We start from the raw sequence: 14,322 nt of genomic DNA on the forward strand, positions 1-14,322 counted from the left end.
AAATGGCATGAGTGTGAGTATTTCTTGGAACTATTCCTTTAATAATTATTTCTAGAACATTCACCAAGTACCCCTTCCTTTATACCCAAAATGTAAAATCTCCTTAAAACCTATAACCACTTAGACTTGTAAGCTACTGAGTAAAATACACACACATAAAGAGCACCACTGAAATTGTAGCAATGCCGAGAAAGAGATATAGTAAAAATGCACAGATTTGATTATTGTTTGTGTTACTGCTGCACTTAGCAATCACTTAACCTCACTGCTATTCTCTCTCACACACACAAACACACACCTGGTGACTAAAGCTGAGATGATGTCCGTGATGGTGCTGTTGAGTTCGGTCAGCAGCTCTTCGATGGGGCCAGGAATGGGCAGCTGCTGTCTCAGATGCTCTGCCCTCCGGATCTGCTGACGATTCTGCCAAATGGTTTCCGCTAGCTTCTCACACCTGTGCACAAACACACGCAGAAATGCCAAACCCAAGCGTAAACTACAGAGCTGCTTTCTGCATATGTTGTTGTGTGTGTAATGTAAACACAAATGTTTTATGCAAAACCACAACATGCGCATGCCTCTGATTATTTGCATAACTGTCTTAGTGTGTGTATTGCTTTATTTAGCCATGCACTGGGACAAATCTGCCCCAGAAGATAGCAATAGTCTTTTTAATTAGCTTTAGCTTTAAAAACAATAGAGGTCTATGGTATGTCCTAAATTAGACTGCTAAGTATACATGTGTGCGCACCATGACTGTAGTATGTCCAGTCCTCCCTCGGGCGGCCCGCCATTGCCAGCCAGCTGTTGACGTCTCTTCCACTGAATCAGCTCGTCGTCAAGAATCACCGTCTGCTGTTTACGTAGCAATGCCAGTGTCTTCTGGTGTTTCTCTGCCAATCCCTGAGCACACATACGCAAGCTCATATAACACCACATGAACGGACATGAACATATGTGCTGTTCTAATGTAAATAACAATGGCCATCAGGTTTACTGCTGTACTTAAAAACAAATGGGCAACATCAAATGGAAGTGTTGTTTTAATTTTAAAGAAGACATACTGTATAATGGAAAATAATGAATCTTTTGAAATGAAAGTGTTCCTCATTTGACCTAAAACAAGGTTAGCCGATCAAAACAGAGGTCATATATAGATGCCTTAATGTCGTGATGTAACGGATGTAGAGAAACATTTTTCTGTATTTTCATATTATGACATAGACCAATGCAAAATGGATTATCGATGGTTCTATTCATTGGTAGCTGATTAGATGAAGGCAGATCTAAATGTGAGTTTGCAGCAAGGGGAGTGTTTTAAGTGGGCGTAATGTTTGGAAAAGTCATTTTACCGCAATATCAAGTTATATTTGATTCTGATTCTGACATTTTGATTTGAAGTTATGAACAGGGATGAATCGTTCACAATAAGAGCATCAACATGAATTTTCATGCTGATTCTAAATGTTGGTTGGTTAGCCAATCAAAACAGGTAAATTACATATAGATGGTCTTAATTTACAGTAGCAACAGTTTCATTTGCCATAAAAAAGGTTAAAGAAACTAAGAAAGAGTAAAAACAGTAATATTTGATTTAATATATTACTACAGTTTAAATGAAGTGTTTTGGTTACACTTTATTTTAAGGTGTCCATGTTACATTGTAATTAACTGCATGTACTTACTCTATGGTTAGGTTTAGGATTAGGGTTACTGCATGTAAGTATACATTATTTATTGATATTATAATAGTAAGTACATGTAACATTGTAACCAGTGTTTTCTATTGTAATATATTTTAAAATGTAATTCATTTCTGTGATGGCAAAGGACAGCAGCCATTACTCCAGTCTTCAGTGTCACATGATCATTCAGAAATCATTCAAATATGATGATTTGCTGCTCTAGAAACATTTCTTATTATTATCAGTCTTGAAAACAGTTGTGCTGCCTAATATTTTGAAACTGTAAAAAGCATCTATTTGAAATAAAAATCATATGCGACATTGTTAATGTCTTTACGGTCACTTAAATATCCTTGCTGATTAAAAGTATTAATTTCTTTTTAAAAAACTAAAAAAAACATAGCAAACCTACAAACTTTTGAGCAGTAGTGTATAATGCTACAATGTTTACAATATGCAGTATAATGCATATGCTACTAATGATACAGTCTACTCAGAGCGTGTGTGTGTGTGTGTGTGTGTGTGTGTGTGTGTGTGTGTGTACCAGTCTGTATTTCTGCAGGGTGTTGGCCTCTCGGGTCAGCCAGGCCTCTACTGTGGCTCTCTTGCTGAGAAGACTGGGCTCTCGTAGCTGTCGGTCTGCTGGAGGCAGCGTGGCCAGACTTGATAACTGAGCTGCACACAACAGAGAGGAGGATTTAGTCCACAAAGATGAGGTTTGCTGACAAAATAATTATAAAAAAATAAATAAAATTGCATGTAAAAGAGCCTGGGTACGAACAAGTCAGCTGAGAATCTAGCAATTGCTTTGTGACAAACGTAGGTTTCTTTTCTGTGCAGATATATTTTCAGTTCTTTTTTTTATTGCTATGAGTAATGTCATTTATAAATGATTACAACGAGATTTATATTCAGGCTTAAAGAAAAAGTTCACCCAAAAATGAAAATTCTGTCATCATTTACAATCCTCAAGTCATTCAAAAACCTATATGAAATTTTTTCTTCTGTTGAGCTTCTCTTGAATGTGGGTAACCAAACCACTGTTGGTCCCCACTGACTTCCATAGTAAAGAAAAAAATATCAATGGGGGAATTCAACGGGGACCAGAAACTGTTCGTGAATTTTAATCTTTTTGCTGAACTATCCCTTTAAAATAGTTTGATTTGTTATTAGGTGGTATTCTCAGGAATTATGGGAGCCTTCTGGCTTTTTTAATGACGGCATTTTTGCTGTAGTTTGTACTGAATGATAAAATAGGCTGTGTATATGATTGCATACATACGACTGTCCGCTGGTGTGCGTGTGTGTGTGTGGGGAGGCCAAAGTTAGATTCCAAGGGCGTACATAAACTGATGAAATGTATATCTTGAATGCAAGGTAAGTCACTTTGGATGAAAGTGTCTGTTAAATATATAGATGTAAATGAGGGTGGCTGTATACCCTGTATTCTGAGGCTCTCCTGGTACTGTATAATGAAGTATTCCTGGTTGTGCTGTAGTTTTCTGAGATCATTCTCTGTGTCCTGAGTCAATATTCTGAGCTCCTCAAATGCCTGGTTTATCTGATGGTACTTCTGCGACATGCTGTCCATCAGGCCGCCCACCGGTGAGCTCGACTGCCAAGCACAGACACACATGAGTGACAACCAAGTTGCTGTCTATTGCTCAAAATTCAGTTTCAATAAAATTATGATCAGAATATTTCAGAAAAATGAAAAGAAAGATAGCTTCATGCAGACTTTTTAAAAGAAGAAGAGCTAACGACGTACAGTTGTACTACATAAATTCAACTAACCAAAGCTTGAATATGTACTGTAGGGCCTGTTGTGTATTAATAATCAACCCAGATAAGGTTATTTGTCTATAGCACGTGTACTGTGCGTTTGTTTAAGCAAACTATATATTGTTTGTTTAGTGCATACATGGTATGTGAACATAAATATTATGTCTTTAAATACAGGTGTGTATGAGAAGAGTGGGCATTTTCACGTATGTAAGCATCTAGATTTACTGATATCTTTAGTTTTATGATTTTATAAGTTGTCAGTTGAGCTGATAAAATCTGAAATTTCCTCTTTTAATCTCATAAAACTGAGCAGGTATCATGAATTTGTGTGTAGGGGTAAATATGAATCTTCCTCTAAGCATGCACAAAGCAAACACACAAATGTTATTTTTGAAGATCGTAAAAGTCAGTCATGTACAGTAGTCCTGTTTATTACACATGATGGTTTTTAAATTTGAATGAACTTGTTTGAATTTATGTATACAATGACCATCATTTAAACAAGAAGACAGTAATGGTAGTGGGGTCAGTAAGATTTTTCATTTATAAGAAATTAATTGTTTTATTCAACAGGGATGCATTAAATTGACCAAAAAAAAAAAATCACAGTAAAAATACTCAATTACCAAAAAATCAGTTTCAAAATAAATGCTATTGAATTTTCTATTCATCAAAGAATCTGAAAAAAATTAAACAGCACAGCTATTTCTTACTATTTTAATAATAGTAAGAAATGTTTCTTAAGCATCAAATCAGTATATTAGAATGATTTCTGAAGGACCATGTGACACTGAAGACTGGAGTAATGGCTGCTGGAAATTCAGCTTTGCCGTCACAGAAATGCAAAAATAATCAAAATAGAAAGCAGTTATTTTAAACTGTATAATATAATATATATTACAATATTTCACAATATCACTGTTTGTACTACATTTTTGATCAAATAAATGCAGCCTTGATGAGCATTAGAGACTTCTTTCAAAAACATAAAAAATCTTGCTGACCCCATATTTTGAATGGTCATAAGTGTGTATACCTTCTGTGTATTTAAATTATTCATTTGATCTCTCCAGGGCTAGAATTCACAACTTTAAAATTCCCTTATATTTCCAGGTTTTCCATGACTGTGAGAACCCTGCATATACCTCATTTGAAAACAGTGATAAACAGTAGTATTTACCTAGAAAAGATGACATGAAATTCATTTAAAATCAACTGTATCAACTGTTATTTCACATAAACTTCCAGTCTGAAAACTGACAGTCTGATTTAGATCTGCCTACTCTGTGTCCACTCACATTAGTCGCCTCTCTGACGAGTCTTTGCTCTGTGTACAGGATGTGTTTGATGCATCTCACCAGCTCCAGGGGACAGCGGTCATACGTGCTCTGAAAACACACACACAATCAGAATAAACATCTACTCTGCCATGTTTTACTTCAACACACTCAATTACACCCCACAACACTAATGACAGTAAACACTGAGACGGCACTTTCCTGACCAACTGGTTCTTAGTAATAGCTTTATCATCATGCTTTCATCATATCATATGCTGTATGTCATCAACTGTCTCATTAAGCTTTATCTATATTCTCTCATTTTATTTTATAAACTGAGATATTTGAAGAGAATCTATGTGAGTCTGCATGTGTCTATTTCACTGAGTTCATTTACGCAGAAGTATTTGGATGCATTTTATAAAATGCTAATAAACATTTTAACTAAATCTTTCCTGAACAGTATGCATAGACAAAAAAAAAACAAGCAAAACCTTTAGCTGTGAAGCATAATGTCCTAATTTAATCTTGAGTAAGAAGCCATCCTCTCCCACTTGATGCTCCGCTTTCTTCTGTAGTTCCTGGATCAGGCTGTCCAATAAACGCTTGGCTTTAATCTCCTCCTGTGGGTTCTCTAAATCTATGGCATCCCTGAAAGAGGACAAAAGGACACACTTAATAACACTGATATACGAAAAAAAATTACAAACTGACAGGTCAAACGCTTCACATACCAGAGTTGTCCCTCTATCCACTGGGACAGGTAGTGTCGCACCTCTATGGGGAAGTGTTGCCCGTAGAGAGACTGCATCTGGTGTAGAGCATCTCCTTGCAGCTGCTGGGCCTGGATCCACACTGCCATTTTCACTCTGAAAGAGACAAAAAGACAGAGAGCGAAGTCAGGTATAGCACAAGAGACAGATGAGAGCTGCAAACATGAGAAATGCTGAATTATGTTGATGAAATCATTTTTACTTCATAAATGTAATAAGAATAAAATTGTGAACTACAAATAAATCACGAATGTGAATAACAAAAAAATGTGCTTGATTGTCATGAAAATCTAATCTCCCACATGAACCTAAGTTCAGCATGTTTAAGACTAGGCAGTGAGCACTAGGCCATTACACTAACACTGTGCATAGTCACTGATACTCCTGTGTCTGATTTGTCTTCAGTTCGCACAATTTGAGGGAAAAACTCCTGCGTAATATAGATGATGGTGGAAACATTCACAATACAAAGCATTGTGGGCTGTAATGTTGTGTCTAATCTTTTCACTCCTTGTGGCTTTCCGAGAAAGGGGTCTGTGCGCATTTAATGGATTTGTTGTGACAACACAGCCACTTTGCTGGCATAGCATGTGTGTGAGCGCAAGAAGAGACTCACAGAAAACAGAAGAAAACGTGAAGAGGAAGGAAATTATTGTGTTGAAATTAATCTCATGCTCACTTCATACACACTGAGATGCTCATACTCACAAATTTATACTCATTTGAAGTACTGCAAGTGAGAAAATGTTAAGGAACAACATAGGGAAAATGAGAAAAACTAAAGCAAGATATATCAGGGGCTAGGGAGGCAGTGTCTCCTCAAAATATTGTACGAGGAAAAAAAATCATAGTAAAAAAATAAAACAATGCCAATATTATGCCAACAGTGACACCAGCAGGTAAAGTTACAGCGGAAGTCCGTGTCTCTCTCGCCTCCCCTGAGTCCATTGAGTTTTAACAGACCCCCCTAAAGTGTGCCATGACTTTTCTGGGGTGTACAGGTGCATCTCAAAAAATTTGAATATCATGGAAAAGGTCTTTTTTTTTGTAATTTAATAAAAATAAAAACGTTCTTATATTCTAGATTAAATGCACAAATTGAAATATTTCAAGAGTTTGTTTTAATTCTGATGGTTACAACTTACATCTTAGGAAAATAAAAAATTCAGTATCTCAAAAAAAAATTGAATATTCCAGTTTGAGCTTGATTAGTTTGATTAATTTTGAGTATAAATACTGGGTACCTCCTGGGCTAGTTTAGAACATGAAACCACAATTATGGGGAAGACTACTAACTACTGTCTACTAAGACTTAACAGTTGTCCAGAAGACGATCATCGACATCCTCCACAAGGAGGGTAAGCCACAGAAGGTTATTACTCAAAGGGCTGGCTGTTCACAGAGTTCTGTATCAAAATATATTCATAGAAGGTTGACTGGAAGGAATAAGTGTGGAAGGAAAAGGTGCACAAGCAACAGAAATGACCGCAGCCTTGGGAGGATTGTCAGGAAAAGCTGATTCAAGAACTTGGGAGAGCTTCACAAGGAGTGGACTGAAGCCAGGGTCAGCGCATCAAGACCCACCATGATCAGACGTCTTCAGGAAATGGGCTACAGCTGTCACATTCAGAACCAAGCCACTTCTGAACCAGAAACAACGTAAGAAGCGTCTCACCTGGGCTAAGGAGAAAAAGAACTGGACTGTTGCTCAGTGGTCCAAAGTCCTCTTTTCAGATAAAATAAGATTTTGCATTTCATTTGGAAATCAAGGTCCCAGAGTCTGGAGGAAGAGTGGAGAGGCACAGAATCCAAGCTGCTTGAAGTGCAGTGTGAAGTGTATATTTATTTTATATATATATATATATATATATATATAAGAAAAGTATGTTATATTTATATATTACATATATTTATATATAATCTAAAATATAAGAATATAAATATATAAAAGTGTATACATGTAAATATTTTCAATATATATACTGTATGTGTGTATTATATACATAATAAATATACACAGTACACACACACACACACACACACACACACACACACACACACACACATATATATATATATATATATAAAAAATGTTGATGTATAGGCTCTATATCTAAATGAGCATTGTTATCAGGCTCCAATATGTAGGTTCCAATACCAATATGTATTTTAGGAGACAATTTCAGACAGCACTTAGAGGCTTTTGCATCTGAACTCTTCATGTATAGCCTATATCAGCATTATATCAGCCAGCTGATCTCTAGACATCAGTATCAGCCCATATCAGTGTTAAAAACCCATACCGGTCAACCACTAGTCATTTGAGCATGTGCAGTAGTGTTGGCTTGTGTCTGTGTTTGTGTTTGTTAATCTAATTGGTTTAAGTTATCATCATATCCTCAGCATGGCTGCATGACTTTCTTGTCTCTCAAATACAAGCCTATAATCACACGATGCACATAAACACACTCAAAACTACATATTGAATCATCACTCCAAGCAGGGTCATCTGATCAGTCCGCTGACAGTTTTTATGATGATGACTGCACAGGCTGAAATGAACCAGCAAAGAACCTCAGTGACGTTAGACTGAAACATAATGCATTAAAGTGGAAATATTTTACACTTGAGTAGCATTTTATTTTTCCCCTAAAGCTCACTTAGTTTTTTTTCATATGGTTTCCCTGAAGTCGTTAGAAGATGACAGACAGAAAGACAGACAGACAGACAGACAGACAGACAGACAGACAGACAGACAGACAGACAGATAGACAGATAGACAGATAGACAGATAGACAGATAGACAGATAGATAGATAGATAGATAGATAGATAGATAGATAGATATAAGGTGAACTCTCACTTATGAGCATGAGCTTTCTCTCAAAGAAGTAAGTAACTTGGCAAAGAAGAGAGTTCACAGCCCGCCTCTTCCTGTCCCACTCTTTGTGTGTGTGTGTGTGTGTGTGTGTGTACGTGTTTGTGCGCATATGTGTAAGCATGTGTGTATTTCCAAGCAGTGCAACCACACAGACATACATGTATTGAAAACTGCACACCTACACAGAGACACAAAAACCACTGATTTCCAGTCAGCTTACCATACACACGAACAGTATGCTTATAAAAAGGCAGACACAAAAGCCACTCACTGCCAGTCAACTAACCACAAAGACAAACACTCGATTCCGGTTGATGTGATGGATTAAGGAGTCTGATGTTTGATGTGATTTGGACAGTTGCTGAAATCAGGTCAGGTGTCTGTGTGAACTTATGAAGCATTCTTGACCCTGAGTGCTCTCTGTAGGATATAGAGTGTAAAATCTCTATTAATGTAAATGGAATGTGCATAGGTTTGGTCTTGGCAGACTCGATTTGCTACTTTGCTTCTTCTAAATGTTCAAATCATAAAATTAAAAGGAAACATGCTGCTGGTGCTGCTGCTTGACAGTGGAAAATCCCCCGTAGCAGATCTAGGCAGGTGGTTCTGGGGAGGTGGTGGGCTAAGATGAGTACATGCATAGCGTGCAGACATAGTTGTCACAAATCCTGTCCATGGCCTTCCGTCTGCTTGCCACCAGAGGTCACCCCCTCATTATATTGACTCTCACATTACACAGACTGTTACATGTCACTCCGGACTACATTTCCCATGTTCCATTTCACTGATTACTTTTCACCTGCAGCCAATTACACAAACTATAAAAATCAGTCTCAAACCACCATTCAACGCAGAGTATTAATAAAGCTTCACATTTTTACGTGTCGGTAAAAAGACAGTACAAGTCATTATAACCAGTAATTATGTCCCCACTGGCTGCAACAAATGCCTCATTTATAATGGGTTTTATTGTTTTTGTCTCTTCGTGCTGGGACACGCCATCACAATATGGTAAGGGGCGTAACATTTCCGTCATTCCGTCAAGTATTTTCCTTGCAATGGAAATAGTTTTATTAGATTAATAACATGATATGCAGATTAATTAAAAGAATCACATTAATTTCATATATCAACCTTTTCTGAGAAAGTCCAAAAATGTTTCTAATTGAGGGTTTATGTGAACATGCAGACACTTCTTTGATCATTGTGTGACCTTATGCAGATCATCACATGTGACCACACATGTAGACCTCAAGTCAGCTGACCTCTCTTGATAGTTAGAGCTTTGTGACTATAATGGCCAAATAAGGTTATCTGTGCTGCTCTGAATGTCATACATAATACATTTGAAGAAGCCAGGATACTCTACACGACTTCTTATCTGCATTTAACTACAGTGCCTTGTTCTCTTGTGGCTAAACCGCAGATCAAGCTGTGATTCTATCATATTGTGAATTCTGGACTTTGTCTCTTGCTGAGAGCAGTATGTTAAAAACAACAGCACTACCGTCTCATGCTTGTTTCTTTCTACTAGGGCTCCTAAAAAACTCAGATCCTCCCAGTGCTATTGTCTGTAAGTACACATAATATGAGGAATTCAGATAAGAGCTGTTAAAATGCAGATGATACGGCCCTGGTAGACCTGCCAGATTGCTCAGAACATTTTATTAACCTCTTGGTTTCTAGAATCACACTAGACCCCTTCGCCCACAGTGAAATCTCACTGATTGAAAGTACCACAACACATGGCTGTATATTAAAATGCAAATATTTTTTGATTAGCTGTTACGTCACACGGTTTTACTTTCATCGTGGACATACAAATTGCTTGTTATTGGAAATCATGCTTAAAAATTCTGTGTTAGGAAACATACAAATTTTAATATCTGAAAATCTGTAATATGCAAAAAGTACAGCAAAAAGTATCTAGGAATTAAAAAGTCCCAAAAAAATTCAGTTGCCTGGGCTCAAAGGGAAACTAGAAAACAAAACATGAATAAAAATTTATTGTAAATTCCAGCTCAATCGACACCTTCCCTGTGAAATCCCATGTTTGGGGCTTTGCCGTGAAACCCAAAGGAACAGATTCTTGCACATTTTCAACACAACTGACTTTAGAAAGCCAGTCAGGATTAGACCCCACGGGCAGGATTACGTAATCTCTCAGAAAACGAACTCTCGTTTGGCAGAGGTCATGGTGAGATAAGAGGGAATCCATGTAGAAAACCATGCGCGACAGATGTTAATGAGGTGAGGAGGGGAGGTTTGTGCGTGATCTGATGTGATAGAGTGAGGAACATAAACATTTGTGTGTGAGAGTGTTTGTGAGCGGGAACAGATAACCAGTGAAGAGAATACAAACACTGCTTTAGATGGCAAAGTGGCATTCGTATGTAGTGTCATCTGGTTACATGAAGTTTATACAGAGTGAACTGGGCACACATATTAACACAAAAACACTCATCTGACACTTCACAGGCTGCTAGAAGGGCCGAAGGCAATTTTCTTAAGGGGGCAATGTTCAAAGACACAGACAGCCCTGAAGCTGTCGCGTCAGTCACACTGTGCAAATACTTCCAAGCAGATATCCAAAAGAGCATTCCTAACCCCCCCACCACCAATTCCCTTCCGATCGCTTGCTTTCTCTACAGGAGGATGAATAAAAGCATATTTATGGCTAGTGAGGATATAGCAGACTGGTGCCAGCTGACCTTATGCAACAGAAACACACACACACACACACATTCCAGGCTCAGTCCTCTTCAGATGTAGGTCTTCTCATTCTGGGAGTAAACAAGACTTTTTCACTCTCAACCTATTGACAGAAATTAGACTAATGGTGCATAGAATAAAAGAAGAGTGAATCAATAAAAGAATAGTTCAGCCATTATGGTCTCACTTCTGAAATCTTATGATGTTATTTTCTCCATAGACCACCAATGGAGATGATAAGAGAACAGTGAATAGTGACCAGCGGCTACCAAAAAGACTAAAATGAACCATAAAAGTAACATAAAAGTAGTCTATATGACTTGTGTGCTATCTTTCAAGTAACTTGTTAACTTTGTGTGAGGATTATACTAAAATTAAAAGTAACATACTGAAAATCCCTCTATACTTAGTCTATACTACGTCATCCGCTGGACACCACTCTCTCGTGAATATGTGCAACAGTTATCATAAACTATAGATTGTGGTTTATAAAGATTTAAATATGCATATTATTCTTACAAAAATGCTTCAGAAGGCCTTTATTAACCCTCTGGAGCCGTGTGGAACATCTTTTTACGATGGATGGATGCACTTTTTTCGGGCATCAAAATCTCAACCACCATTCACTGCCTTTATAAAGCTTGGAAGAGCCACGATATTTTTTTTAATATAACTCAGATTGTATTCGTCTGAAAGAAGAAAGTCATATACACCTAGGATGTCTTGAGAGGGAGTAAATCATTGGTAATTTTCATTTTCGGGGTGACCCTTTAATTGCACTAGTGAAATTCATTTATGAATATACAAGATGAGATTATTTGTGAGTAATTAGTAAGTAATAATTCAAATGATTTTAGACTTCAAAAGACGATTATATCACAGTCGCTAGCCAAATGAGCTACTGTTAAGGTACTTTTATGGTGCTTTTTGTTAATTGTGGAGCTTGATCGCTCTTGTTGCCATTCCCTTTCATTATCCGAAAAGAGTAGGGTGAACATTCTGCAAACTATCTTTTTTTGAAGTTGTATTAAAAGAAAGAATGTCATGCAGGTTTGGAACAAATTGAGGGTACAGAATTAAATTTTTTTTGGGTGAACTATTCCTTTTAAATGTTGTTTTTCTATATGAGCAACACTTCTTTCTGCTAATAATGAAGGAGAGTGTTTGTCCAGGAAAATCCACTGACAATTATATAAAAACAAATCATCCCAGTTAAAGACACAACTGAGTACTGTAATAAATACGGACACGAAATATACTCAGTGACACAGTCCAATTAATTCAGCACCAGATTCCGCTCCAATAATTGAAATTTGAATTAGAGCGTGTTGTTTGATTTCATCCTAACAAACAATCAAATGTGTAACTTGCACTGCTCTGATAAATAAATCTTAGAGTCCCTTATTTAGAGGGAGAGAAGCATGAAGAGAACAACCAAAAGAACCGAAAAGACCTCTATTTCAACAAGTCACGTCAACAGGAAGGAAGATGACCATAGAAACAAAACAATACACATAAATGCCCACAAATACTGCTATTTGACTTCATCCAGGCTTCTTCCACATTAAACACATTACAGTGTCAGGAGAGATTAAACAAAGAAGAACAAAGCAGTAACACAAAAGGATGCGATTTAAAATATATATGGTCTGGATTTGGGGTGGGCGATATACCGGGAGACACAATTAACTGGTAGAAATTTGTCAACCGGTAGAGATTTTGGACTATCGTCTCTATTGCAATTACACGTTCTCGTGATATCGCTGTGCTACGTGGTCACAAAAACACATCATTTGCTTGTGTTATTAAGCATTGCGGTTTGAAAACAGGCCATTTTATTATTTTTGCCACTTTATAGGCCAAAATGCCCATCTTTAGAAGTATCCTTGTAAACACAGCAATTTAGGTCTTAAGCAAAAGCAAACAACTGAGAAAGAAAACACATGTGTAACAGTATATTGGATCCAGGCATTATCCTTGTTAATATTGACACTGGTGACAAGAATTATGCAAATTCAATGGTATCAAAAATGTTGATATCATAAAACCTTATTTAAAGCAAAATGAACCATGAAATAAAATTACTCATATCGATTTTGGTCATATCGTCTAGATATCAGGATTACAAGAAATTGAAATCAAAATATTAAGTTATGTTGAAATCATTAGAAAATTTGGCTCATGGCACAGCCGGGCAAAGAACAAGTTGAAATCCACACCATTTTTGAACTTCTATGAAATGTGACTGTCCACAAAATAACATTTTAAGTCCAAGTAGAAAATATGAAGACAATTTACTTGCACGGACAGAGGTTAAAATTGACAAAACTCATCAGAACAGAATCTGTGTCTGTTTGTGTGTGTTCAGTATTATTAGTCTAAATCCTGATTAAAAGGTCAGTCTATGTGAGCTAACACAGGCAGTGACTCAGGCCTGTGTAAATGCCTGTGTGTGTGTGTGTGTGTGTGTGTTTGCATACCATCTGCCATTGCATATCTGATCAAATTAGACGAACCCTCCAGAGTCGCCCTCATGACATCTATAAATACCTTTGTCTCTAAAAGCCCCTATATAATACCCTAAAACAATATACAACAACAATCAATGCACAGGAATGAATATGCGATGCATTTGTTGCAGATTAATCTGTGAGAAGATAATGTGAGCATAAAACTTCCTGTGCAGGTAACAATAGCAACCGACTCAACCGCTGTAATTGCCACGCCTACCACTAACCTCTGGTTGCCATGACGACGAAGCGCTTGAGAAAGGTGTATTAGGCCTAGAGGCTATGAGCCGGTCACACTAACTCACAAAGAAAAGGTTTCTTTCCTTGTTAGGATGCACATGAAAATAAATGACATGTTATTATGTTCTAATGAATCCGCTCTGAATACTTGCATCTTATATTCATTAGCACACAGTATGGAATCTGCTTTTCACATTTTTAAGCAAATGCACGGAGATAGAGTGACATAATAAGGGGTTCGCTGGAATAATTTTGGGCTGTTATGAGTGAAGAGGAGGATTGAGGGGGATAATTTTGCGAAAAAAGTGGCGAAATAACACTTGGATCATGGGGTCAGTCAGTAATGGCTGCAGATTTCATCAAAAAAAAAAAAAAAATTGAAAAGCTTCAACTTACTGAAAAGAATTGAAGGAAAGAATTTACACATATATTTGTTCTTTTGTGTGTGTGTGTATAT

At 37.1% G+C, this 14,322-nt stretch overlaps 1 protein-coding gene across 2 annotated transcripts in view; it reads right to left on the reverse strand.

Annotated features, from left to right (window-relative positions):
• Positions 1-14,322, reverse strand: part of LOC306859267 (signal transducer and activator of transcription 5B-like) — a 64,512-nt gene that overhangs the window by 15,113 nt on the left and 35,077 nt on the right. For both annotated transcript variants that reach the window (XM_079400227.1, XM_079400228.1), the window contains exons 2-8: positions 5,485-5,619; positions 5,245-5,401; positions 4,769-4,858; positions 3,126-3,300; positions 2,230-2,360; positions 752-903; positions 299-454 (exon numbers count right to left, since the gene is read on the reverse strand). In XM_079400227.1, coding sequence (XP_079256353.1) covers positions 299-454; positions 752-903; positions 2,230-2,360; positions 3,126-3,300; positions 4,769-4,858; positions 5,245-5,401; positions 5,485-5,612 — 989 coding nt within the window. In that variant the 5' untranslated portion in view covers positions 5,613-5,619. The remainder of the gene's footprint in view (positions 1-298; positions 455-751; positions 904-2,229; positions 2,361-3,125; positions 3,301-4,768; positions 4,859-5,244; positions 5,402-5,484; positions 5,620-14,322) is intronic.

This window comes from Barbus barbus (assembly GCF_936440315.1).
Source record: "Barbus barbus genome assembly, chromosome: 3".
In the NCBI taxonomy this organism is placed as follows: domain Eukaryota; kingdom Metazoa; phylum Chordata; class Actinopteri; order Cypriniformes; family Cyprinidae; genus Barbus; species Barbus barbus.